This window comes from Myotis yumanensis, unplaced genomic scaffold, assembly GCF_028538775.1.
Source record: "Myotis yumanensis isolate MYYU_CA2020_CCGP unplaced genomic scaffold, mMyoYum1.0.hap1 SCAF_3, whole genome shotgun sequence".
NCBI lineage: Eukaryota > Metazoa > Chordata > Mammalia > Chiroptera > Vespertilionidae > Myotis > Myotis yumanensis.
In genome coordinates, this window is record NW_027223754.1 from 118,800,244 (window position 1) to 118,824,706 (window position 24,463).

Sequence of the window (24,463 nt, forward strand, 5' to 3'; positions counted from 1 at the left end):
TTTTATAGAGAGTGGAAGGGAAGGAGGGGGGCAGTAGGCGGGGGGAGAAAGAGAGAGAAACATCATTGTGAGAGAGACACATTGATTGGTTGCCTCCCACACATGCTATGACTGGGGCTGGGGATCCAACCTGCAACCCAGATGCCTGTCCTTGACCAGAAATCAAACCTGTGATCTTTCAGTGCATGGGGTGATGCTCTAACCACTGAACCACAATTATTTTTGGAATTTTCCATTTAATATTTTCAGATCATGATTGACCACAGGTAACTGAAATCCTAGAAAGTGAAACTGAGAATAAGTGTGTGTGGGGGGGCTATTATATCTACTACAAAAGCTTTGCAGCCTTATTTTCTTTCTCCTTACAGCAGCTCTGAGAAGTTAAGTATTATTGCCCATTTTCCAGATAAGAAGTGAGGTTCAGAGAGATGAGTACTCCACCCAAACCAATAAGCCAAGAGGCGAAGCCAGGCCACCTGAGTCTGGAGTGTACCCCTGTGTCTGCCTGATGCCTGGGGCAGTGCTGAGTGGCCAGTGAGGGCCTCTCCGAGGGGTCGCTCCGGGGAAGGGCCTGGGCACTACCTGCCGAGGAGGCTCCCCGTGTTCAGGCCACAGCTGCCCTCCCCCCTGCTTTTTTGCTCACCTCATCCTCACGTCTGCAGCCCACCTGGACTTACCGGCACGTATACCTGGAGGCAACAGGAAAGCTAAAGGATTGAAAACCCATTCTGGGAAGTCGGCGGCCAAGGGTCTGAGAGAGCCAAACTAGGTGCAGCATGTGTCCATGTCACCTGGGCGCAAGAGTGACTATTGGGGCAGGCAGATGGCATGGACCCAGCCAGGTGAGCCAGCTTGTTTATGATGAGGTATGCATTTTACTGTGGGACTTTCGAGCTGCCAGGCTCTTGGTGTCTCCAGCATGGCACCTGCCAAGAGCCACAGCCATGGATGCTTTCCTGTCCACCTTCTGCATGTGAGGGCTCACTCCCTGGGATTCAAGCATGTCAAACTTGTGGCCCGTGGGCCGCATGCTGTTTATTTGGCCCGTGTTAGCCTTTGAGTTTGACATGCTTGTGCTAGAGTAAACTAGGACAGCGCCAGGGGCTGCCTCTCACCTTGGACTTCTGTGAGCCAGTGCGGCTGGTTGTAATGCTCTGAGGCAATGGTGAGCGTGTTGAGGAACACCAGGAAAATCACGAGCCAGTAGAAGACATTGGACTTGACTGCAGCACGACACTTCCTTCTGCAGAACCGATTCCACCGGCGCCAGTAGCGACTGGAAAGGGGTGGGGTGGGGGGGGGGGGGTGAGGAGAGAAGGGTGGGAGGGAGATGGCTATGAAATTCAGATTTCCCCACATGATTCTACTGTGTAAGCATGACCGAGAACCACTACGCTAGATGAACCCAAGAAAACAAGTCACATCTCGTAATTCTATGGTGGCATGTTTAAAGCACACCCTTAATTTCATCCTTGCAATGCAGAGAAAATATGCAGCTGGATGTGTAACTCTGCTGACCAAACACTGAAACAAGTTCCTGTGCTGCAAAGGACAGAAGGCAGAGGAGGCCTGGGAGGCCATGCAGAGGGCCGCCCTAAGCACTTCGAGAGGGAGAATGATATGATGAGTTTTGATTTGAAAATAAAACAACCAACACAAACAACCACTCTGTCAACTTCTACTCGAGGAACAGTATGAAGAATGCTCTCTCGGCCATCCAGGTTGAAGAGGAGGAAGGCAGTAGCTTTATTCATGGAAAAGAGGACACTGAATTGATACCAATTTTGGAGGCAAAACCAATAGGCCTTTGAGCCTGCCTGGATGTGCAGGGTAAGAGAGAAAGGAATGGAGAAAGGTATGCAAGGGAGAGTGGAAATTTCTAGCTGGGGTGACTGGGAAGAGTGCTTCGTCTAACCGGTAAGGTACCCATACGGAGCTTGGGGAGCTCAGCTCAGGAAATCCATTTGAGGGGCTGGCAGGTCCCGTGGAGAAACCCAGCGGGCAGTTGAAGATGGGGAGAAATGAAGATGGTTTGGGTAATACAGAAGGCAGGTGAGAAACAGAGCAGAATTGTGGAGTAATGTCCATGAACATCTGTACTCACATCTGTATTCTAGGTTTCCAGGGAGGGAGACGTCTGCTGTTGATGATCCCTTCACTCATCCCAGATTACTTCTACCTACTGTCCCTGGATAATCCCTTTACCAAACACTGGTGCAACAAGATTAGAGAAGTGGGACATACATCTGGGAAGGGTGTGGTTTCCTCAGAACCACAGGGAGAACCTGGTTTTTTGGCTTGCAGAGCAGGGAGGGAAAAGCAGGGAGGGTTCATTGGGTCGTGTCCTGATCTGGCCCCTATTATCACTGTGGGTGCTGGAATGCCCTCTCCAGTGAGCACCACACCTTTGTGGGGGACACTTACCTGCTACCTAAAGAAAAGTCACTACACAGAGAAGAAATGCCTCGGGTCAGAAAATTATAGTTTCCAGATACACTTACTACCCTGGATAAGTGTGAGGATACGAGAGGGTGAACAAAGGGGTAAAGGAAGGGGACTGAGTCCCTGGTGGTTGGTCCTTAGTGAGCTGTGACTTTTGGAGGTGGCCAGACCTCGGTACAGAGGAGTCTTTCTCGCCTGGGCAGGACTCTGATTCTTCTATTATTATGGTTATTAATATTGTAGAGAAATTTGGTAACACAAATTTTTTTTCAGGAGAAATGAATTTTCAGGACAGTCATATCGGATCTTAATAGCTTACACTGTAGTTTCAAAAAATGTTTTAGATACAATGTCATGTTACAGAAGTCACTGATGCTTGTATTCAGAGTCCAAAGGAATCAAGTTTGCTTTCTTTTACGTGTTAGGAGCCTACTCGAAGTCAGTTTATGCCGAGAACTTAGATTAAGCTCCTCTTTCCCTGGGGTTTGCGGTTAGTGGCTGCAGGGGTGACATGGTCAGGCCTGTCCACGGGTCTGGAACTGCTCTGCTCGAACCCCTGAAGGAGAGGCTGTCACGGACAGGTGGTATCTCTAAGTTGTGCTGTTCCCCTGCACAGCCATTCACGAGAGTCACGTGGATTTGAACTGGGGTGGGGGTGGGGTAATTACTACCCCGAGAAAGTATTTAAAGATAATTATACACCTCCCACTCTTCAAAATATAGCTTTGCTTGACAACTGGTTTCCTGGCAACGCTTCCTACTGTATAATAAATGCAATGGTTTATTAGAATGTGTGAATTTATTTGTGTTTACATATGCATGGAGGATATAGAAATTAAATGATAAAACAGGGAGGAGAAATGTGCCTGCTGTTTAGTTCCCTTCACACTAACTGGGAAAGTCATCTTCTCTAGAAATAGAACTTTCCCCTGTAGACCTGGGAGAGAAGGATAGATATGACTGTGTCTAATCCACTTCTACTCCACTGCTTCCCCTAGGAAATTTCTGCTCACTCACCTCAGATCCTCCTCACGTCTTCCCAATATGGGCCCTGCGCTTGCCTTTCCACGTGGACTGTCCCCCGACTGTCAGATCCTCCCCTTCTACGTCCTATCCATCCCAGCTTCTCCCTGGAGTACTTTTCTAGTCTTCCAGGCTTAGAACTCCTGTCAGACTCATTGTCAGCATCATTGTTTAGTTATATATTCAAGAAGTACTTACTGAACACCTACGTGGGCCAGATACTAGATATTCAACAGTTAGCACGACAGACATAGCCTCTGTCTGCATAAAACCCACGTGGTGCACAGACCACTTAGCAAGCAATCGCAGAGCATGGTCAGTGCCAAGGTGGGTCAGCAGAGCACATACACGGGCATCCTAGCCAGTCACAGAGGAGCCAGAAATGGTTCCCAGAGGAAATGCCTTCCCAGTTATCTGGCACTGCACGTATCTCCAATTAGGGGAAGGGACTGTCTTGCACTTTGTGGTCGACTCACAGTACATGCCGTCCATTTCACGAGCTCTTACAGGCTGGAGACAAGCTCCTTGGAGACAAGCTTTGGGCCTCGGGGCTCTTGAGACCCAGGGAAGAGGGAGGGTGTGAGGAGAGGGCCGTGCTCCTGGGAGTTTGCTTGGCACATAATTTTTGACAGTCATCTCTAGAATATTAGACAACGTCAAAATATTGGACACTTCAGGCTCTTTCTAGTGGCTACAGAACTCAGAACAAGTAACACAGAAAATCATTAAATTTAATTATTTTATATCTAAGTAACTTAAAAATAGACTATTAGAGACAAGGGCAAATACGGGTGCCTTGTTGCTTATGAGACAGAAGAAGTGAAGGGAACATTGGAGGCACATTTCACTGAACATGGGGCAGATAGTTCTCCAAAATTCTAGAAACTCCATGGGACCCACTTCAGAACTCTAGAAAGTGGAGATCTGGAAGCCCCAACAGGTTATCTGATTAATCCATTCAGGTTGCGTAAGACTTTCTGAATCATTTGTTCCATCAATGTTTAAATCCTCTTCTGAACAGGAAGCCCCAAATGTTGCAAAGTTCCTCATTGTAACTAATTCTAATATTATAAGTCATTAATTTGCAGAATTTTTCCTAAAAGCTCTGCTCTAATATTTCTTTTAAATAAACTGTAACTTTGTATATTCAGTTTTGCAAATAGAGTAGGCCAGTTTTTAAGCTCAACTTCCATTATTTGTCATTGCTAAACTGAGTAAATGATCAGGAATGCTTTGATTTTTTTAAAACTCAAATTTTAGAGATTTTTTTTTTGAGTAAAACAGGCTCTTCACTGTCTACAAGGTTACTTCTGAGTTGCAAAAGTTATCTCTCCATCCCCCCCATGCCCCGTATTTCTTTGCTCTTCTATATTCTTCCATTCAGTCTTGGCTGCCACAATCAGACACCAGAAAGTGCGGACACATTTTTCTTGCATCTGTAGTGGAAACCTCAGTATACACATGTGCGAACAGCCTACCACTGGGCTGGCACTCAGCTATACTCTCTGGAACTAATACCTCTGGAGCATGCAGAACTTATTGAAGGCAACAGGCATGTGAGCCAATAACTGGTGTGTAGTATGGTAAGTGCTGTGATAGAGTTATGAGCAAAGCACTATGGGAATGGAAGAAGGCAGATAACTTCCCCTGGGGAGTTTGCAGACATTTTTGTAGTTTGTGACATTTGAGGCTCTTAACAAAAGTCTGAGTTCTCCAAATGAAGACATGGGGACACAGTGAATCAGGTAGAAGAGAGGCTCCAGGCAAAGGCCCTGATGTACGAGAGGACAGGGAACATTCCAGTAAATGCAAGTTCTATGGGTTGGAACAAAGGGTATGTGCAGGGGAGTGAGGAAGGTGAGACTGGAAAGGCAGAGGGGGCTGAAGACCATAGCCTCTGTGGAAAGTTCGGAGCCCAGCCGCGTGGTGATCCTGTGTGCTTCCCAAACCCTTGACACTCATATCTCACTGTGGCCCATGGACATGAAGCAGCAAACAACCATGTGGCAGTGATTTTAACTGGACTTCATCTTATAAGGGAGGGGGCACACTAGGCCTCACAGCCACCTTGGGATGGTGCTGCCCAAAAGACCGATGGATAAAGATAATTCAACACGTATCAACCTCTGGATTATTTGCTTGCTATAACCCCCAAACCTCTTCTTTCTAGCCATACAAAAGAGGGCAGTTCCCCCTTTGAAGAACACCCCTCCCTCTTCCACCCTCCTGGAAGGGCCCTGGATAGAGCTGGCGGGCAGAGGGAAGGAAGAGCCGCATGTCCTGCACTTACCTGAACTTTGACTTGGAGATCCGGTGGCTGAAAGAGAAAAGGGGGACGTTAGCAGATGACACATGTTCTCTTCCATTTCAAAGGTGTTCAGCCATGCCAGGGAAGTCGATGTCCCCTGCTGACTATCTGTGGGCACCCGATGGATGTGTGGTGTGACTTAGAACAACTCTGAAGAGAGAACCTATTTGTCAGCATCTTCTGGTGTGCTTGTGTGTTTCAATGTGGAGACTGAGGCCTGTCCCACTGACAAGTCTACAAATCCAGTGTCTTCTGAGTGGAGCGGGAGAGCCCGGTGCTCTCAGATAACCAGCATCTACCATGAGGTACGATGAGGTCAGGTTAGGCAGCGTGTTAAGAAGCTGCACCTTGAGAAGTGCCATACAGGACAGGGAGGCACCTTGGGAAGGGCCGTACAGGACAGGGAGGCACCTTGGGAAGGGCCTTACAGGACAGGGAGGCACCTTGGGAAGGGCCTTACAGGACAGGGAGGTCTCTCCAGCAGGTGGAGGGTCTCACCAGCCAGAGGCCGTGGCAGAAACACATCGGGGAGACTCCACTGCCATCTGAACAGGAGCCTGGCCAACGCTGGCTATGAATGAAGATGAGCACAAGAGCCAGCTGGGCACTGAAAGGCACTACAGTTCTGGTGAGGGCAGCAACCTGGGCCTGAAGGAAGCCATGGGTCCTGAGGAGAAAGCTAGCATGCTGGCAGCCAGGTGCAGCCTGGAAGCCCTGGGGGACTATGGCAGGAGCACCAGGCAGGTGTGCTGCTGGCTGATTCGAAGGGTTACTATATGGGGCGGGTCCACTGAAAGGTGAACCTTCAAGGAGGCCCTGAGACCACCTAGTTCACATAGGAGAGTCCAGGGGAGCTGGACGGAGGCAAGATGGGAGAAGATAGAGAGATAGAGGAAAGAAGAGAGGAAGGAAGGGAGATAAATATATGGAGAAAGAGAGAGAGAGAGAGAGAGAGAGAGAGAGAGAGAGAGAGAGAGAGAGAAACTTGAGACAGAAACTTGAAGGCAATGGGTCAGAAAGGCTTGATGTCCAGGGAGTAAACACTGGAGAGCTTGCAGGTGGATGCACAGAGAGATACAAAATCATCCAAGTTAGAGGTGGCAAAAGGGATGGAGAGAACAGTAGAGACAAAGAGATGCCAAGAGAAAACAGGAGCAGGGACCTGAGAGGCGACTGCTGCAAGCCTGTGTCATCCAGCTCAGCACAAAGCAAGCTCTGTTGCATAGCAAGAAAACAACCCCTCTCATTGTTTTTTATTTAAAAAAATTAAACCAGAAGATGTGGCAGGTGGCAAAGTCATCGAGCATGAGATAATTATATCTCTGGGGCACTGAGAATCTGAGCCAAGTGCCTTTACTGCTCTGAACCGTTAGCTAATAACCTTTTCCCGCCTCCAAAGACTGCCTGCCAGGGCTGGAGGGTTTAATCACATGTTAACAAAGCGTGTGGGAGGGGGAGAGGGAGCCAGGCAGCATTTTATTTAGAGTCACAGTTTAATGGGGAAACAAATGTTTTCCAGGTGCTAATTGGGTGGCGGGGAGTCCAGGGTGCTCTGTTCTCCAGCAGGGCTGGGCTGAGCATGGCACCTTCGGGCAGTTCTCACTCTTGCAGAAGCCAATGCAGATGACCATGATCTCCGAGGCTTTGTCCATAGAGCTTGGCCAGTCCTCGGCGTTCTTTCTGAAACGTCTCCATGACCCTCTCTGCAGTGCCCGTCAGTGCAGACCACAGCCCCTTCCCCACAAGGCTCTCTCTTGCAGTCCAAGGGAGTCAGAAGAAAATTGGGTTCTTAAATCCAACATATATGGAAACCGAAATCTGAATGTTCACATCTTCCAAGGAAGTCACTCGGGGAATTGGACACAGGGAAGGATTGGTGCTGGGTGACTTTGAAATGAGGGCCTGGCCTGAGTTTAGGCATGGTCATCAGCTATGGGTCCTCACATGGCATTCTGGCACATTCTGAGGAGGAGGAAAGGGAGCAGGACTTTCTTTTCCACTTAGTTGCATGTTCTGATGTATAACCCTGGACCACACTTTGAGACTGATTTTCGTGTTGTTGCTGTTTCAGGGATTGTGAGCTTAATTTCAGGCTTTCTGAGTCTGGAACATTCATCCCCTTCTAAGCACCATATTACTTAAGTGCTTGTACTTGGGAAGGGGAGAGTGCTGTTCAAGCGGCATGTGTCTGAGACCCAGGAAACCCAGCCCTTGGAGAGCTGAGGTTAGAAGTCTTGTAAAGCCCAAGTGCATTGATGCCTGCATTCTCCCTGACAGGTGTGAGAGGACAGTGGGACCCACTCCACAAAAACAGAGGACCCCATCACTCTGCAGCCTTTCACCTCCTGGGAGGTAACCACCGGCTTAGGGTTTGGAAAGCTGCTCGCACTGGTCCCCTGTGTGAGTAAGCCAGGTGGGGACTAGGTGGGTGCACTGCTCCATACCCTGGGCTGTTTCACGTGTGGCAAATGCCTCCTTCTACTGAACAGTAGAGCCTCCAGCTTCTCCAAACCCCAATGAGGCGCACACAGCTTGTTCAGAAGGCTTGATGGCTTTTTCCGTCATTCTATTCTATTCTATTCTATTCTATTCTATTCTATTCTATTCTATTCTATTCTATTCTATTCATTTCTATTCTATTCTATGCCATCCCATGTCATGCCATGCCATCCCATCCTATCCTAAAAACCCTATCTAGTGTTTTAAGTGGATTCTTAAAGAGTAGGGAGATGAGGAAAGTTAGAATTTAACACATAAGACCATCAGAACAGTTCCAATGGATTGGACCTGGGGTACATCTAATCCAAGATATTTTTTTCTGCCTAGGCCTCCAAGACAAACCTTCTAGGAAACTATGATTTTCTTTGATATTGAAGTTCAAAACTAGAGAAAACCCCAAAACTCTTTTTGTTTTGCTTCGTTACTCAATTTGCATTTGTCATTATTTGACAAATATTTGAACTTCTTGGAAGCCATTTATATTTTCAGCTTCTTTCCCCTTCTTAGAGTAATGAGCACCATATGTTTACTCCCTGTTGTGTGAAGTAGCATTTGCCAGAATTATCCCAATTTGCCTTTAACATAAATCAGAGGGCACTGGAGTCACCATCCAGGCTGACACACATCTGACTGCCTCCTCATCTCTATTGCTGCAACACCTCCCATGGCTGTTAGCACTGGAGCTACTAGGTACTGAAGGCAGTTGCTCCCCACCCCTGGCCAGAGTCTCCTTCTCTATTACCCCTCTTGCTCTTTCACTGAACCTACTTGGCCCTCACTGGATCTTCCCAACCACTCACTCTTCCAGAGCTCCCAGGCCAATGCACACATCACCTCCAGTTCTCAGATTGGCCCCATGGTCATGTCAGGGCTGCCCTCCACACCACACAGACTCCCCACTGCCTGGGCCTTCTACTGGGTCTGCTTGGCAAACCCCGCCCTGGTTCATGCCACTGTCGTGTTTTTAGTGCTGCCCTCAGGCCAAAGAGCCTACCAACAACCATGACACATAGTTCTGCAGGCCAATTGCACATTTACGATGTCAGTCTCCACGGTGGATTCGGATTCGCACTGCTCAGCAAGCTGTGTTCGATGTCCTAGTGACTCACTAGTTTGAATCTCCTGTCCTGAAGGTCCCTAGGACACCTAACCCTCCTCTGGGAGGAGCTGACAGATAATTTGCTATGACTCCTATCATATCTTCAGCAGAGCCTGTTTCTGATACTATATTCTTTATAGAACTTTTGGCTTTGAGAGCTGGATCTATGGTCCACAAATATCAAGTTACAGGGTGTTTTATTCCAGAAATCTTACATGGAAGCCCAATATGTGAAAGAGGTAAAAGTAGTCTCCTGTCCCAGCCCTGCAGCAGTTCCCAGGATCCCTGGCCTCTGCTGAGAGCACCTGAGGCACCATCAGGCCAGCCCTTCCTTCCCTAGAGGAGGAGACCGAGACTCAGAGCAGAAGTGCCAGCTGAGGTCCAGGGCGGATCAGTGCTGGACTGCAGGACTCCTGATGAAAGGTCTCTTCTCCCATCTCCTGGTGAGTCCCAGAGGTAAAGGAGCTCCTTCTTCCTGTGTGAATCCCGTGTCTCAAACTGTCTTTGAAGTCCACTCCCTCTTCTTAAGTAGTTCCTTCGTAGGCACTCCCATTTCCATCCCAGAGCCTTTAGCCCCTCCATTTTCACGGACTTCTATTTTTGCCTTAAAGATCATCTCTTTACTATGATGAAACAAGCCCCCTCTTTCTAGGATCCTACTCTCCTCTCTCCTTTCCATGGCCCCACTGGTGGAGTCAGCCCCTTGTGCTGGCTCATTTCCACCCCCTCTCCACTCTGAGACTCAGCTCCACCGCACAGAGCACAGAGTCCTCCACTCCTTTCCATCCTTTCCATCCCCACACGTGACTCTAGCCTGCACCTCCATCATCTCACCCAAACCACCAGGGAGGCCTCCGCACACGTGTGCTGCTTCCCCATTGGCCCCACCCTTAAACTTTCTTTTCTAAAGTGGTCTGTCAAGAATGCAAAACTAACCAAATCCACCAGCTCCTCATCCCATGACTTCTCACAGTCTTGTGACAAAGACCAAGGCCATCAAGGGGTCTCCCAGGCCCTGTCCCATCTCCAGCCTCGTCTCTGTCTTCACTCAGGCTGCACTGTCCAAGCTGGCCTTCTCTCAGTTCTTCCACTCCAGGGCCTTGACATGCACTGTTGCCTCTGACTGGAACATTCTTCCACACTCTTCACCTCAGTAATGTACTATTCTTCAACCCTTCAGTTCAGAGCTGAAATTTTATTTCTCCCCAGCAGTTGTTCCCAACCTGCCAGTCTAAGTCAAGTCCATCCCTGTCATTACGTGCATACTTCAGCTACTCTTCCTTCTTAACACTTACCCCAATTTTAACGACTTATTTACTTTGAATGTCAACTTCACACCAGATTATGAGCTCTAGTGAGAGGGTGTCAATTTGCTCTACTGACTGCTATGCGTCACCACCGCTAGCTCCACACCGGGCACACTACTGACTGAGTATACAGATGGATGGCTGTGTCTTGAAATTCTTCCTCCAGTGGTTTCCAAGCCACTGATGAGATCTGTACCCCTAACACCACTTCACCTGTTTCATTTACTTGTTCTTATTCTTTTACGTGTCTGTGTCCCAAGGTTCTGCCTCCATTCTCCTAAGAACAACCCTGGCCTATGACCTTAGAATAGTTTTTATACTGATAACCTCAAACGTGTGACTCCTCCCTGCCTGGAGCCGGAGCTGGACCTCGGACCTCCACATCCTGCTGCCTGCGTGGTCCCTTGGCTTGGTCTGCTTCACAGGGCACTTCAGCATCCTTATCATGTTCTGCCTCCAAACTTCGATGGCTCCTTCCTCTGCACACTTATCCTCCCTCCTTCCTTCTCCCCACAAATATCACATTGCAGGTCCTTTCTCTCTGCCGCTGCCCCACAGGAACCATTTTCATCCCAGCCTCTCACTACATATAAATCCTTACCCAGATCTCATCTTCCTTCACAACTAGCCTCTCACTGCCTCCCCCAACCACCACTCTCAGGCCCTGGCCTGTCCTCATGCTGCCTCTCCCACCAGGAAGTCTCCTCCCATCATTGTCTGAGGGGGGAAGGTGAGAGATGGGGAAAAACCGTAATTTATTAAGTACGTGTTATAATTCTGGCACCGTGACCAGGTATTTTACATGCACAGCGTAGGTATATGAATGTGGACCATTTCTACAGAGCTCTTGAAGGCTGCAGAGCCTGTCCTCAAGGCAATGACAGCTGCACCGGAGGGACTGCCAGCTCTCTCTGTGGGGGTCATCGTGTTCTTCCAACAGAGCTCAGCTCTCCAGTGGCCTCCTGCTGCCAGTCCCCGTACCTCCTGGCCTGTGCCTGGGCCATGCCCAACATCTAGAGATGCAGGGTCCTTAACCTTCTCTCCACTGCCTTGGGGTCAAGACCTCAAAAAGGCCTAGTACTGAGGGACTCCGAAGGCTTGCTCTCTGCCTTACTCTAGTGTGGCTGACTGGGCCCACCTTAGAAATGCAATTGCTTGTTTTGTATGCTTCCAAAAGAAGAGAAGGAAAAAAAGGCTTGGACTGCCGCTTAAAACATAATTAGCACCATATTTAACAACATTTGGATGAGAGTGCTCCCCAGCAATGCTGAGAAACCTGCAGTGCAGAGACGGAGGTCACAGGGCTGGCTTGTGCCTGGGCCTTCAGTCCTTTTTCCTTTGGCTCAGGGGTCATTCTTGTGTTTAGACTCACTAACTTCTTAAAAAGGATGGGTTCGCCCAGACCATTGCGCCACTTCAGAGAGGAAGGGTGATGGAGTGGTTTCATCAGAGGCAGGTCCTCCTCAGCGCCTTCTCTCGGTGCCTTTCAGTGTCCGGCGGAGCTGACAGTTCCTACGCCTCCCAGGCAGGAGGAAGCATCCCCACTTCCCACAGTGGAGCCCCTTCTGCCCAGAGGAGGCCTTGTGCTCACGGTCACTGCGACCCCGCAGCCTTTATCCTTTGAACTCCGCTTTCTAAGACACTGGTAATGAAGCCAGCAGTTTACTTGTTTTTAGCAGGTAAACCATTTTTCCCTTCTTCTTCTTCTTCTTCTTTTTTTTTTTGAGGGGCACATTGCCCAGGGACTACCGGTTTCCATTTTAAAGAGTGAACTAAGATGGGTGATGGCGATAATCCACCTGCGAGCTGTTCCCCTCACACCTGGCTCCGCTCCCTCCCAGGCCAAAGTCTGCTCTGGAAGCCAGGGCCTGGGCTTGACCAGGGGAGGGAAGTCCTGGACATGCAGGCTGGGGCTCCTGTTAGCGGAGCCAGTGTAGTCCAGGCTGAGCACAGGTGAGTTATGACTACAGTTTGCTTCCCTTCACTAGATGGATAACCTGGAGATGCCGACATAGACCATGCTTATCATCTCCTCATGTATTTTCTTATGCTTTCCTTCCAGGTCACTTTTATCAGAAGGAAAGAGAGGTGAGCGGCACCCAGGGGCCTATCACAACCATCTCTTGTGAAAGGGGTGGGAGGGGCTGGAAAGAGAGAGGCTTCAGAGCCACCCTCAACCCCTCACACTCTGTATTTCTCTGATGTGATGGAAAGGAGCTCAATATCCAACTGAGGAGTGGTCTCAATTTAAGACTCAATACCAGCCTAGGGCTGTACTCACCCCAGCCCTCTGCTCTGGCTCCCTGAGCAGGTTTTTGTTTCCTGCTGTGCTCTGACCTCTGCCCTCTCCCCCAGCCTCACCCCCTGCAGTAATGAGCTTCTCCCTCCCCATTCTGACTTAAGAACACAGCTTCCCTACCCGCCCTCAGAAAAGCCCAGCCCCTGTGCTCGCTGGAAGTGCCTACTCACGCCAGCCTTGCCCCACAGTTTTCTCCCTCGATGTCACCGCCAGCCACGTTCTCAGTGTTGACAGACTCCGTCTCACTTGTGGGCATGCTCACTGCAAAAGTCAAAGGGATGCAGAACAAGGCATGAGGGCGGGAGGAGAAGGGGAGAGAAGAGCATTAGTGTGCAGTACCCCAGTCTCAGGAGGAGGGTAGCCTGCAGTACCCGCTGGTGAGGGTGGGGGTGCTGCTGGGAGCAGGCTGAGGCCCTGCACTGCCCTGGCCAGGTCCAGGATTTCCATGAGGGAGTGACATGCCTGCTGCTTATCTAGGGTAGGTCATGTTGCTGAGGGCACTCTCAACAGTGGGAATGTGGAAGGGAACCTGGCGATCGGATGATTTACTCTATAGGAGACATAGTCAAACACTCACCATTGGACCTTTCTCCACCCTCAACTCTACACCCTCGGAGAAACTGTGCAAGCTTGTCCATTTGTATCCACTACTTACCATAAAAAGGGGATCTTTCCGGAAAATATTTTATTTCTCTTACCTTTTCCCACCCATTCTCAGGGGCTCCATTCCCAAACATAGGGTCCTGCTTATTTGTAGAAAAGGCATCTCCACCGCCTGCATGAACTACTAGATAGATTTAGCGGAAAGCCTCCTTTCTGTTGTGCATACGGGGTCCTGAGCCTGTTACATCTGGGACAATACCTGCCACCTAGAGCCTGCGCGGACCATGCACTGAGGCGCACACTGGCACTGCAGCCCGCAGGAAGGAGGAGTCGCCACACCTAGTTTACTGTGGCCTGACGCTCAACTGCAGGCACGCAGTCTCCCTTCCAGCAGCCAGGACATTCCCACCTCCACAGGCTGACCTGGGATATAAACTACCTATTTCCACTGGTGCTGACCTGCTGGCCATCTCCAGTCTCTCCCTGAGGTGGCGAGGGCTGAGCTTTGAAACCAGCAGGAGTTTTCACCTTGGAGCACATTTGATGGCTTAGAAGAAGCCATTTCTTTTATTATTATTTTTGATTCCAAGTAAGAATTTAATTCAAGAGATTTATTTTCTACCTTCTATTACCCTTTTAATATGACATATCAGTGAGTTCCTTGTCTGTGCCAACCTTTGTTCACAGCATGGGTCCTGGTTCAGCTCTCCTTGCAGGACACACTCCTCATGTGGGGAGAAAACCACTAGCCCTCAGCAGCCAGAGAATCTGCATCAGTGAGGGTGTGGCATCAGGTGATGTGGCACCATGTGACAAGTCCCCATGGGGCCACCACAGCCCAGGAAAAGACTTCTACTGGTTATATGGATTTCCCATTTCTTCTCTTGTGGATGAACACAAGATGGGCGAGTGGGAAGAGACTCATTTCAAGAACACCGAAGATACAAAGAGAAAGCCCATGACTTACCATGTGTTTGACTGTCACATCTGAGCAACCTGTCCACCTTGGGGTCATTTTCAATAAAGTTGGGTAATAAGAAATCTAGATGCCATTTTATAGACACTTGGAGCCGGATGGGACTTTAGACATTATCTAGCTCTAACTTGTCCCCTTCACCTCACAGGACAGGAAAACGAGGTCTAAGGAAGGGACAGATGCCCAAGGTCACACAGAGTTTGGGTGGAATTTGGATTGGAGCACAAGCGTCAGGACCCTCTGTACCATGCTCATTAGATTGTCCCCATGTTGACCAACTCCCTTTCCTACACTCTAGGACCAGATGAGGTTCTTAAAGCCAAATCAGGCTACATGGACATCATCAGAACATGGTAAATAGCCCAAGGACAGTGTTGAATTTTACAGCACTTACACTCTCCTTGCAGCCTAAGGTCTGAGGGAGCTGGGGAGCAAGACCAGACCTTAGGGATGGTTTTAGCCCTGGGAACTGGGAAGGTAAGACTTTCAGAATTCCTTAGTCCATCCACATTCATGAAGAAGTAATATAATAGAAGAGCTTTCAGTCTTTTAATCCATCTCTCTCCAGCGATTTCTGGCCGAGGTCCCTTTAATTCTTCCAACATCGTTATTTAAAGAGCTGAGTTGTGTACAGAAAGCTCTCTGACTTTCCATGACATGCTGCTCCCAGAGTGCCCCTTAGGTGTGGAGTGGTGTGATGATGGTGGTGCTGGGCATGGAAAGACAACCAAATTAGGAGTAGGCAGGCCTGGGCATTAGGAGGAACCATATTATCTTCTAAATCAAGGCACTGCCTGTACCAGTACCAAGATTACATTTACAGTGATCTTAATCTTGGCTGGCACTACTCAAAGGAAAGATTCCATCAAGGACTAGCTGCTGACTATTATGTCTGCTGACTTTATACAAAGAGATGACAAGGCAGTGGCTGTGAGTGAGACAGATTACCACCCCCTTACAAAAACACAAACATACATACAAATATATACACACACATATAAACACACACGACCACAGCATCACAAGCCATCAAGAAAAATACCCTCCCATCCAGTCCAGTATGTAGCAACACACATTAACACACAAAGCACAGGGAACGTTACCATGGGTTTCTGTGGAGTGACTAAACCAAGCAAACTTCCCTTTCTTCTGATCAAGCAAGCCTGCTGCAGCTCCTCCTTTCACAGACAAGATGGTCATTTTCAAGAACCAGGAACAAGACATCAATAGTGAGCATGCAGTCAGCCACGGGCAAAAGAAAGAAACAAAGAACTCAGCTTTCACAAAGAACATCCATTTCATCTCCAAAAATAAACTGAAAATTGTAAAAATCAATAAACCAAAACAAATAACACATAATAAAATAGAACCAAAACCCCAAATCACGTGAACTAATGACACAAAACAAATGACAGACATTGGGGAGAAGGAATTACTGCAGCAGAGGCTTCAGTCTACACTGGTGTGTCTGGTTAGTGGCTCTGAGGAGAGAGCTTCCAGGGAGGGGTCACCATGCATCCCTGCTGACTTCTGTGGGAGGTGCCCTTGAACAGGCTCCAGTGTAACTGCTAAAATCAAACCATAGCATTGGTGTCCTCCTTCACCCCCACCCAACAGCCACCTGACTGGACCCTCCCCCACCGGTATTAGGTTCAAAGGCTCCATCGCCACTTACAACCGAGACACTTGCAGGTAGAAAGCAACTGTGGATCTACCTGCCCCTTTGTCCAATTCAATCATTCAATGCCATTCAGTGAAGACCTACCAAGTGCCGCAGGCCTGATCACATCCCAAAGATATATGTATCAGTTTTTAATGGGTTTAAACAGCAAAGAAGTTGCTCAATTACTTGTCAATGGGTGGTCTTTTGAGGAGGTTTGTATATAAGAAAGAATTATGTGAGCTTCTCTTGGGCCTGGACTGTAGTTGAAGAGAGGGTGCTGGTGAGAGTGTGAAGACAATGATTGCTGCGAGTGGAACAGGGGGGGTTCTGTATTCTGCAATGGACTCTGAGATCTAGATATCAAATGCATTAGCAAATTCCCAAGAAAGACAGTTTTCCCACACCTCTGATAGAACTGGCATTAACTGTGCCATGGAGGGTGCTGAGGATGAGTGGGGAATGAGGCATAGTCACCGATGACTAGTGAGGTGGGAAACCCACAACTGCTCATGGACAGAAGCAGCGTCCTGATGAGGAATGGATGGGTGGCCCCATCAGTTCCAGGAAAGAGCATGAAGGGAAAGTCAATCCAAACTTTAGATGCTTCTTTATCTCATCCCCTTGCCCGAAAAGTCAGATGATGTTCAGTGAACATTCTTGAATGCTGTTTGTTAGTGAGAATGCTGAAGACTGGCTCATGATAGAAAAGGGTCAGGCTTATTTTAATCTAGGTGAAGGTCCATTTCCCAAACACATATTTAAAAGACAAAACTTGAAATAAGCAGAAACTTCACAAACTGTAGCATTTTAACTTTTGAAAAATCCTATTTGAAAAAAGCACTGAGAGTGAGGAGCTGACATGAATGACTTTTCTTCTGGAAAAGAAGATGTGTCTCAGTTTAGAATAACAGTCACTCAAGTGAACATCTCACGAGGGGTCTTCTATTCAGAGGGGATAAACATGAGGCTGCCATTCACCAAGTCTCTGTTCACACAGTTGTCTGGGGGTACAGGAACCCTGGCCAATGATGAAAAGCCAAAAACACTGTGACCGGTTATATGGAAGCATCATCCCATCCAACTTTTGGCTTTGGCATCAATATTGTCCTATCTTGTCCAACTTCAGAAATAACTGTATGATAATTTTCAAAACAAGAGATAAAGCTTGGTAAAATGATTGAATTTGACCAGGTTTGGTCCTTCATGCAGGCAAAGTTGGCAAGTGATTGGAAGAGCATCTAAATCATCTCCCTTGTCCAGCCAGGGTGGATCAGTGATCAAGTGTCAACCTATGAACCAGGAGGTCACGGTTCGATTCCGGGTCAGTGCATATGCCGGGGTTGCAGGCTCGATCCCCAGTGGGGAATGTACAAGAGGCAGCCAATTAATGATTCTCTCTCATTGCTGATGTTTGTATTTTTCTCTCTCTCCTTCCTCTCTGAAATCAATAAAAATATATTTAAAAATTAATCATCTCCCTCCACTAGACCTGCTATTTTAGGTGAAGTTATATCTGAAGGTTTCTTGCTGAAATGAAAATACCTCACCTGGAAGGAACAGTACAATAACATATTAGTGCCTATGATAGTTCACCCCATAAGCCTGTGAAGGAATAAGATGGGCGAGGAAGCAATTGTATTCCTATTACTAAGGGATTAGACAGCAGGATCATAGCTGCTTCTTGGAGGGACTTGCTACCCTAGAGAGATGGACTTGGATTCCTTCTTAGATTCACTAACAGTTGATAGTTGAGATTTATAAATACTGGACATGAATTCTGGGTATAAGATATACAACTTGACTCCTCCTTTGAACTGGTGGGAAATCAAGGCAGAAAGATGGCGATGAACCTAGCTAGGTGCCCAAGGACACTTCTCCTCTAAAGGCAGCCCTCTGCATGCCCTGAGAAGTGAAGCCTGAGCCTGCTCATCTGCAGACAATGTGATGATGATGTAGCCTCTGTGGAATGAAATGTGCATCATTGGATGGATTTAGGAAGAAGAATGCTGAGGAAGACCACTAGAGAGAAAGCTGGTTTTCTGACTTTCTAACTTCACTTTTATAGGTACTGTGGATCAAATCTGGGTCTCTGGGTTCTCCTGTCTCTTGGCTTCTGCTGAGAAGATTCCAGAAGAAAATGATATTTTCACGAAAGAGTAATTAACAGCTGTCATTGCAGGGGGTGGATACATAATTACATATTTGATAATATCACCAATGGCTACAATGAGTACAGACACCATCTTGCCCAAAACTGACTACATCTTGAATTAATGTCGTCTTTTCCCCAAACATCTACTCTTGTTGGCAACTCTTGCTTGAATGGTGCTTAGTAGGACAATTTCTGTGTCTCAAGGGAGGTGCACAGTTCTTGTCTCCCCTGATCTGCCTGGAGAACAGCTGTGTGGATACCAGAGGTATAATAAGCCACTTCTGAAAGGAGGTAATCTCCTGAAACCGGAAATCACATGACTCATACAGGGAGAGGAGCATAGGTCTAAACTGCTATGAAGATTGGTGTTTCCTGGTATATCTGGGTTTGCAAACCTTTTGAGGGTTTCTTCACTAAAATTTAGGAATCCTCCATTGAATACCAGGCAGTGCTTAGAAAACACGGCTGCATAGATCAGCTGGCCAGCCTTTCTGCTGCTGTGATCCACAGAGAAAGAACAGGTTCAGAGCACACGATCCTCCAGAAAACTAATGATTGTCTCCAGTCAGATCCTTCTGGGGTTTAAGACAAATCTCCAAGGAGTGGGTCTGCTCCAGGCTGTTGCTCCATGTTAACACTCATGCTTCCCATAAAAAGAAATTAGATCTCATTTAGCCATTTTAATGCAAACATGATGCAACATGTGCCCAAAGATGGCCAAACTCATTTACATGAATAAAAAGTGACTTCAGAAGGGCCCAAGGTTTGAGAGTAGGAGCACCTTCAGTATTGATAAAGACAATGCAAGTCACTAAGTTACTTAGCAATCAATCCACAGAGGACACGGAAGCAAAATCTTCTTAGGTATTCTGTCCTTTACTCTTTTTTCCTTCTCCTCTCCTTCCCTTCCTCCTATCTTTCCCATCCTCGAGGCTGGAGGAGACATGTAAAGAACCATCCACATGTAAAACATCTGGCCTTGCTTCTTGAGGCCTTCTGTCTCAGATCATTTTATGCATCATAACTGGCTGAGTGACGATAGAGCAAAACTCCATTGAGGGAATGAGGAATGAATGTGGGGAGAGATGGAGGAACCTGCCTCCTTCCGAAATCTTTGGTTATGCTAAACAGCTTTGACTTTGTCATGGGGATGGGGCTTTGCAGTGACCTGTTGTGACTGTCAGCAAGAATGGCTGGCCTCTCTTGTGATTTGCCATCTTCATCCTGGAACTCAGCTGGTAGCTTCATTAGCCAAGGTCAGAGAGCTCACTGACTGCTGTCAATAATTTATCTCCTCTTGTTGGAAGAGGGTTAGAGCATCAGGGCCAGACACCCAGGCAGTAGATGAAGGCATTTTCTGCCACCTTGTGCTGCTCTAGGGCTGTGGAGTGCTGTGTGGAGCCGAGGGGCTGAATCCTGGCCAGCCAGCCTGCTGGGACCCTCTGCCCAGGCTTCCCTGCACTCTTAGATGGGACTGAAGCACTTATTTTGCCATTTACTGGAAGATACCAATTTTATTATCTTTTTTGGCAGATGAGTGGTATAATAAGCATTCATTTCCTCAAAGTACTAATCAGAGATATATCTAACAAGCAAGAGGATTCCTAATTTCCTACCTTATTGACTCTAATCTGGAATCTAAAACTCCCTGAAATTTGGCTCCATCCTATCTGTGATGGCTGAAGGTGCCCCCTCAGAAATTCATGGCGATGTCCTAACTCCTGTACCTTGGAGCTGTATTTGGAGATAGAGTCTTTAAAGAGATAATTACCATTAAATTAAAATGAGGCCATGAGGTTTGGCTCTAATTTAATATGACTGGTGTCCTAATCAGAAGAAAACATTTGGGCACAGCCACTTACAGAGGGAAGACGATGTGCAGACATAGGAACAAGAGGGCCATCTACAAACTGTGGAAACACACCTGGGGCACATCCTCCCCACATGGCCCTCAGAAGGAACCAACCCTCCTGACACCTCAATCTTGAACTTTTGGTCTCCAGAACTGTTGAGAATAAATTCCTGTGGTTCTGTTGGTAGAGCTGCCCTTGCAACAGAACTACTAAAGTACTATCTATCCATTCTTGTTTCCTGTTACTTCCAGGAGAAACGCTCCCCGGAGTCAGGACGAGTGAGGCTGGGTGCGCACTCACCTGGTGCTTGCATGTGGGTTGGTGCAGATTACCCTGCTAATTGTCCCTGAATGTGCATCTTTATTCCAACCTCTGGGCTTTTATATATATACTAGAGGCTCAGTGCACAAAATTCGTGCACAGAGTGGGGGGTGGTCCCTCAGCCCAGCCTGCACCCTCTCCAATCTGGGACCCCTCAGGGGATGTCCGACTGCTGGTTTAGGCCAGATCCCTGCGGCAGCTGGACATCCCTCTCACAATCCAGGACCACTGGCTCCTAACCGCTCACCTGCCTGCCTGCCTGATTGCCCCTAACCACTCTGCCTGCCTGCCTGATGCCCCTAACTGCTCCCTTGCCTGCTTGATTGCCCCTAACTGCTCCCCCGCCTGCCAGCCTGATCACCCCTAACTGCCCTCCCCTGCCAGCCTGATAGCCCCTAACTGCCTCTGCCTCGGCCCCTGCCACTGTGGCTTTGTCCGGAAGGACGTCTGGTCTAATTAGCATATTACCTTTTTATTAGTATAGCTATGCTGTCCTATATCATATCCCCTCAAGAATTGCCTGCCTGTTTCCCCCACACTACAGCCCCTGGGCCAAACCCAGACTGCCACTTGCTCTGAAAACATAAAGTCTCGTGGAGTACAAGCACGCCCACCTGCATAAATGTGACCTGCGGCTGCTTTCACCCTCCAACCACGGAGTCAAATAGTTGCAGTAGCGGCTCTATGTGGCCTTAAAGCCTACAATACTTGCTAACAGATCCTTCAGACAAACAGCGTGCTGGCTCCTAAGCTAATCAAAATGGGCCCGTTCCTGGGGGCCCAGGTCCAGTGTGTGGGGCTTTCAGGACCACCAGCTGCCAAGTCCCCTCCTCTGAGCTCCATAAATATGGTGACCCCTGGGAATTACAAATAAAAGCCTGAATTCAAGGTTCAATCCCACCTCTCCCAGCTGTGTAACTCTGGGAAGCTATCTAATCTCTCTGAGGTCAGGTTTCCTATCTGTAAAAAGAAGATAACGATACTGTTCCTTTTGAGAGGTTCTGGCAAGAATTAAGTGAAACATCTATAAAATAACTTTGTACAATGATAAGTACTATGAGTATTTCCTAATATTACCAATTAATTTTAATCTGTTTTTATTATAGTTTGCTGAGTAAGTATTAGGCCTCTGTCCCTAACTAAATTTTAACTTCCTCAAGGCCGGAGACTTTATATCAGAATTTTCTGGATTTCCTTTCAGTTCTAGTGATACAGAATGTGAAGCTATAATAATAGCACTATATCTTCACAGAGTTTTAAGGGCAGTCCTGTATGCTGGACCTCACGAGGTTTGTCCTTCAGATGCACTCTCCATCTCTCTCCCCCACGCCCTGAATCCTGCAGGGAGCTTGTAAACTTCATCAGTGAGCTCTCTTTTGGGTTGGCCTTTGGAAGAACCAATAAGATGGACATCATTGAGGCCTGAGGTGAGTGAGGCTGGGTGCTCCCACCCCTGGTGCTTGCCTGCGGGTTGGTGCAGATTGGCTGCCTCTGTTGCCGAGGGCCACAGGTCTGCCATGTGACCCTTTTGTCATGACCACCTCTCAAACTTCTGAAAGCTGCTCTCTCCTCTTGTCCCTTCAGGCCTGTGGTGATAATAGCTCCCTCCGGGTGCTGCCCTCAGGGTCCTGCCTCCCTTGCTGACTCCTTAAGCCCTGCCTGCATTTTCATTAGCCGTTCCTAAAATCACCAGTTTCCACAGCTACCTGTGTGGGCAAGGTAGACAGTATTAGCCCACTGACAGGTGAAGGCTAGTCCCTAACAGTTGAAGGTGACTGCTAATAGCTAGTAATAGTAGAGAATGGCCATCCCGGAGCCCAGGCTTTCCCGGCTACATCAGGCAACCTCCAGAATAACTTGGCTTACATCCATATTTGCAGGTTGAATTACTGGTAAGAACTAGTGAGGTACGGTATTAGCACAGGGATTGCTTTAGCCCCATGGCAGGACAGATCAAACTTTCTGGTTACAGTCCCAGGAGACTCTCTTCAAAGGAACTTTATCACATTTCATCAAATTTAATTTTCTCTTGCTGAAAAACCAACTTGGGCAGTTATTCCTACTACTTTCCCACAGTTTGTTAGATCGAGCCCCTGGCCACGGGGAGTCCCAAGCTGCTGGTGAAGCTCTTTGCATGCCTTTATCCAGCTCAGAGTCTCGGGAATCTCCCTGTACTGGAGTCTAGTAAATGCCAGGTAGTCCGTTTTGGCCTTGCCAATAAATAGCTCCAAGTCACATGATGATTTGGGGTCTCATTTTCCTCATCTCTTATATAAATAAATTGAACTAGGTGATGAATTATAGATCTCTTAAAATGGAAAGAAAGAGATCAGGAAAGGAGAAAAGCAAATGCAGGGGGGAAAAGGAAAGAGATGATGAGAGAGAGAGCAAAACGGTTCCAGCCACGGCAGCCTGCCTGGATGGAAGGTCACAGAGAAAGGTGCCACCAGCCTCCAGAGCCGACTCAACAACTGCTGCAGCCCAGGCCCAGCGTGGTATCCTCCACATAAGCAATTAAAGCCTGGCTGATTTTAAGCCATCAGAAAGAAAATATAAAACAGGATTAAATATTAAGAAGCCAAACAAAGTGGCCTCATTAAAAAGGCACAATATAAGCATGATGTGCCATCACCATAATTATTATTACTGCTATAAACTGGGAGGAGGCGTGTGTGCCTGCCCTTGATCTGCAGCTATAAACCAGAGAAGATGAGGGTGGCTGTGCTCTCAGCAGGACATAAACATCCAGTGCTGGCTCCCAGGCAGAAAACATCTCTCCACAACTGTGGTGCCACTGAGTCAGGCCACCTCGGTTATTACTGGGGTCGAGGGGAAGTGGGCAGTGGCAGGAGGAGGCAGGGGAAGGAGGTTTGGCTGCATCAAATAACCAGCCCCTCGCCATCCCAACCTCACCTTCATTAGGGGCGACAGGGCAGCGTGGACATTCTCAGGCCCTTGGGACTAGGTGCAAACAGGACATCTAATCACACAGGAGGGTTGACACCTCCAAGGGAAAACAGCTCACCACATTCATTGGGGATATGACAGGGGCTTCTAGATGTAGATGATGGGGCCTCTATTTGTAGAATTCCTTTGGAAATCCAATTCTTTTAGGCACAAAACAACTTTTAGGTTGGAGAGAGGACATTATTCTGGTCTGCGAGGCCAGGGTTAGCAGTAGATGGTCACCCATGTGGTATGACATGAAAGGAACAGGAACGATTTGAGTCCCCAATCCCTCTCCAACTCAATCCAGTGATGTCTAGTGGTAACTCCTTCATTTTAGGGTCTTGTCCCTAAGTGTGCAAATATAGTCATTTCTATTTTAATAGCAACAACAGCTCAGTGTTGTGATCACTTGCTCCATGCCAGCTACTCTTCTGTGCACTTAACACATATTAACTGATTGAAGCCCCAAATCAACCCTGTGAGGGGTCATCTGTCCCCATTATATGTTCCCAATTTACAGATCAGAAAATGGAGACTTAGAGAATTGAGTTACTTACTCAACGTGAGCAACTAATGAGATCCAGCATTTGAACAGAGGTGGATGTTATGCCAAGTCAGCCCTCTCAGATACTACACATACTGGGTAAATTCATAAAAGCCTTTCCTAATCACAAGAGAGTCCTGCAGATGTGCTTGTACCTGCAGGGGGAGAAGAGAGGCAGAAGGTGCAGCTGGAGGTCCGGAGGGAAGCTGCTCATTTTATAATCCTGTCCAGGGCCTCCCTGCCAGGAAGGGGGAGGCAGGAAGCAGTGTGGTTAGGAGCAGGGGCTGGAGCCAGGTGGCCCAAATTTGAATCCTGGCTCTGCCACTTTGGATATGTTACATCACTCCTCTGTGGCTCAGGTTCCCCACTACAAAACAGATTTCCATTAAGCCTGCACTGCAGGGCTGGAAGGGATAGGTCAACCC

At 47.9% G+C, this 24,463-nt stretch overlaps 1 protein-coding gene across 1 annotated transcript in view; it reads right to left on the reverse strand.

The window, feature by feature from the left end:
* CACNA1C (calcium voltage-gated channel subunit alpha1 C) overlaps positions 1-24,463 on the reverse strand; it is a 691,490-nt gene that overhangs the window by 119,876 nt on the left and 547,151 nt on the right. The window contains exons 10-12 of the mRNA XM_070409470.1: positions 13,148-13,238; positions 5,756-5,782; positions 1,116-1,276 (exon numbers count right to left, since the gene is read on the reverse strand). Of these exons, the coding sequence (XP_070265571.1) occupies positions 1,116-1,276; positions 5,756-5,782; positions 13,148-13,238 (279 nt within the window). The remainder of the gene's footprint in view (positions 1-1,115; positions 1,277-5,755; positions 5,783-13,147; positions 13,239-24,463) is intronic.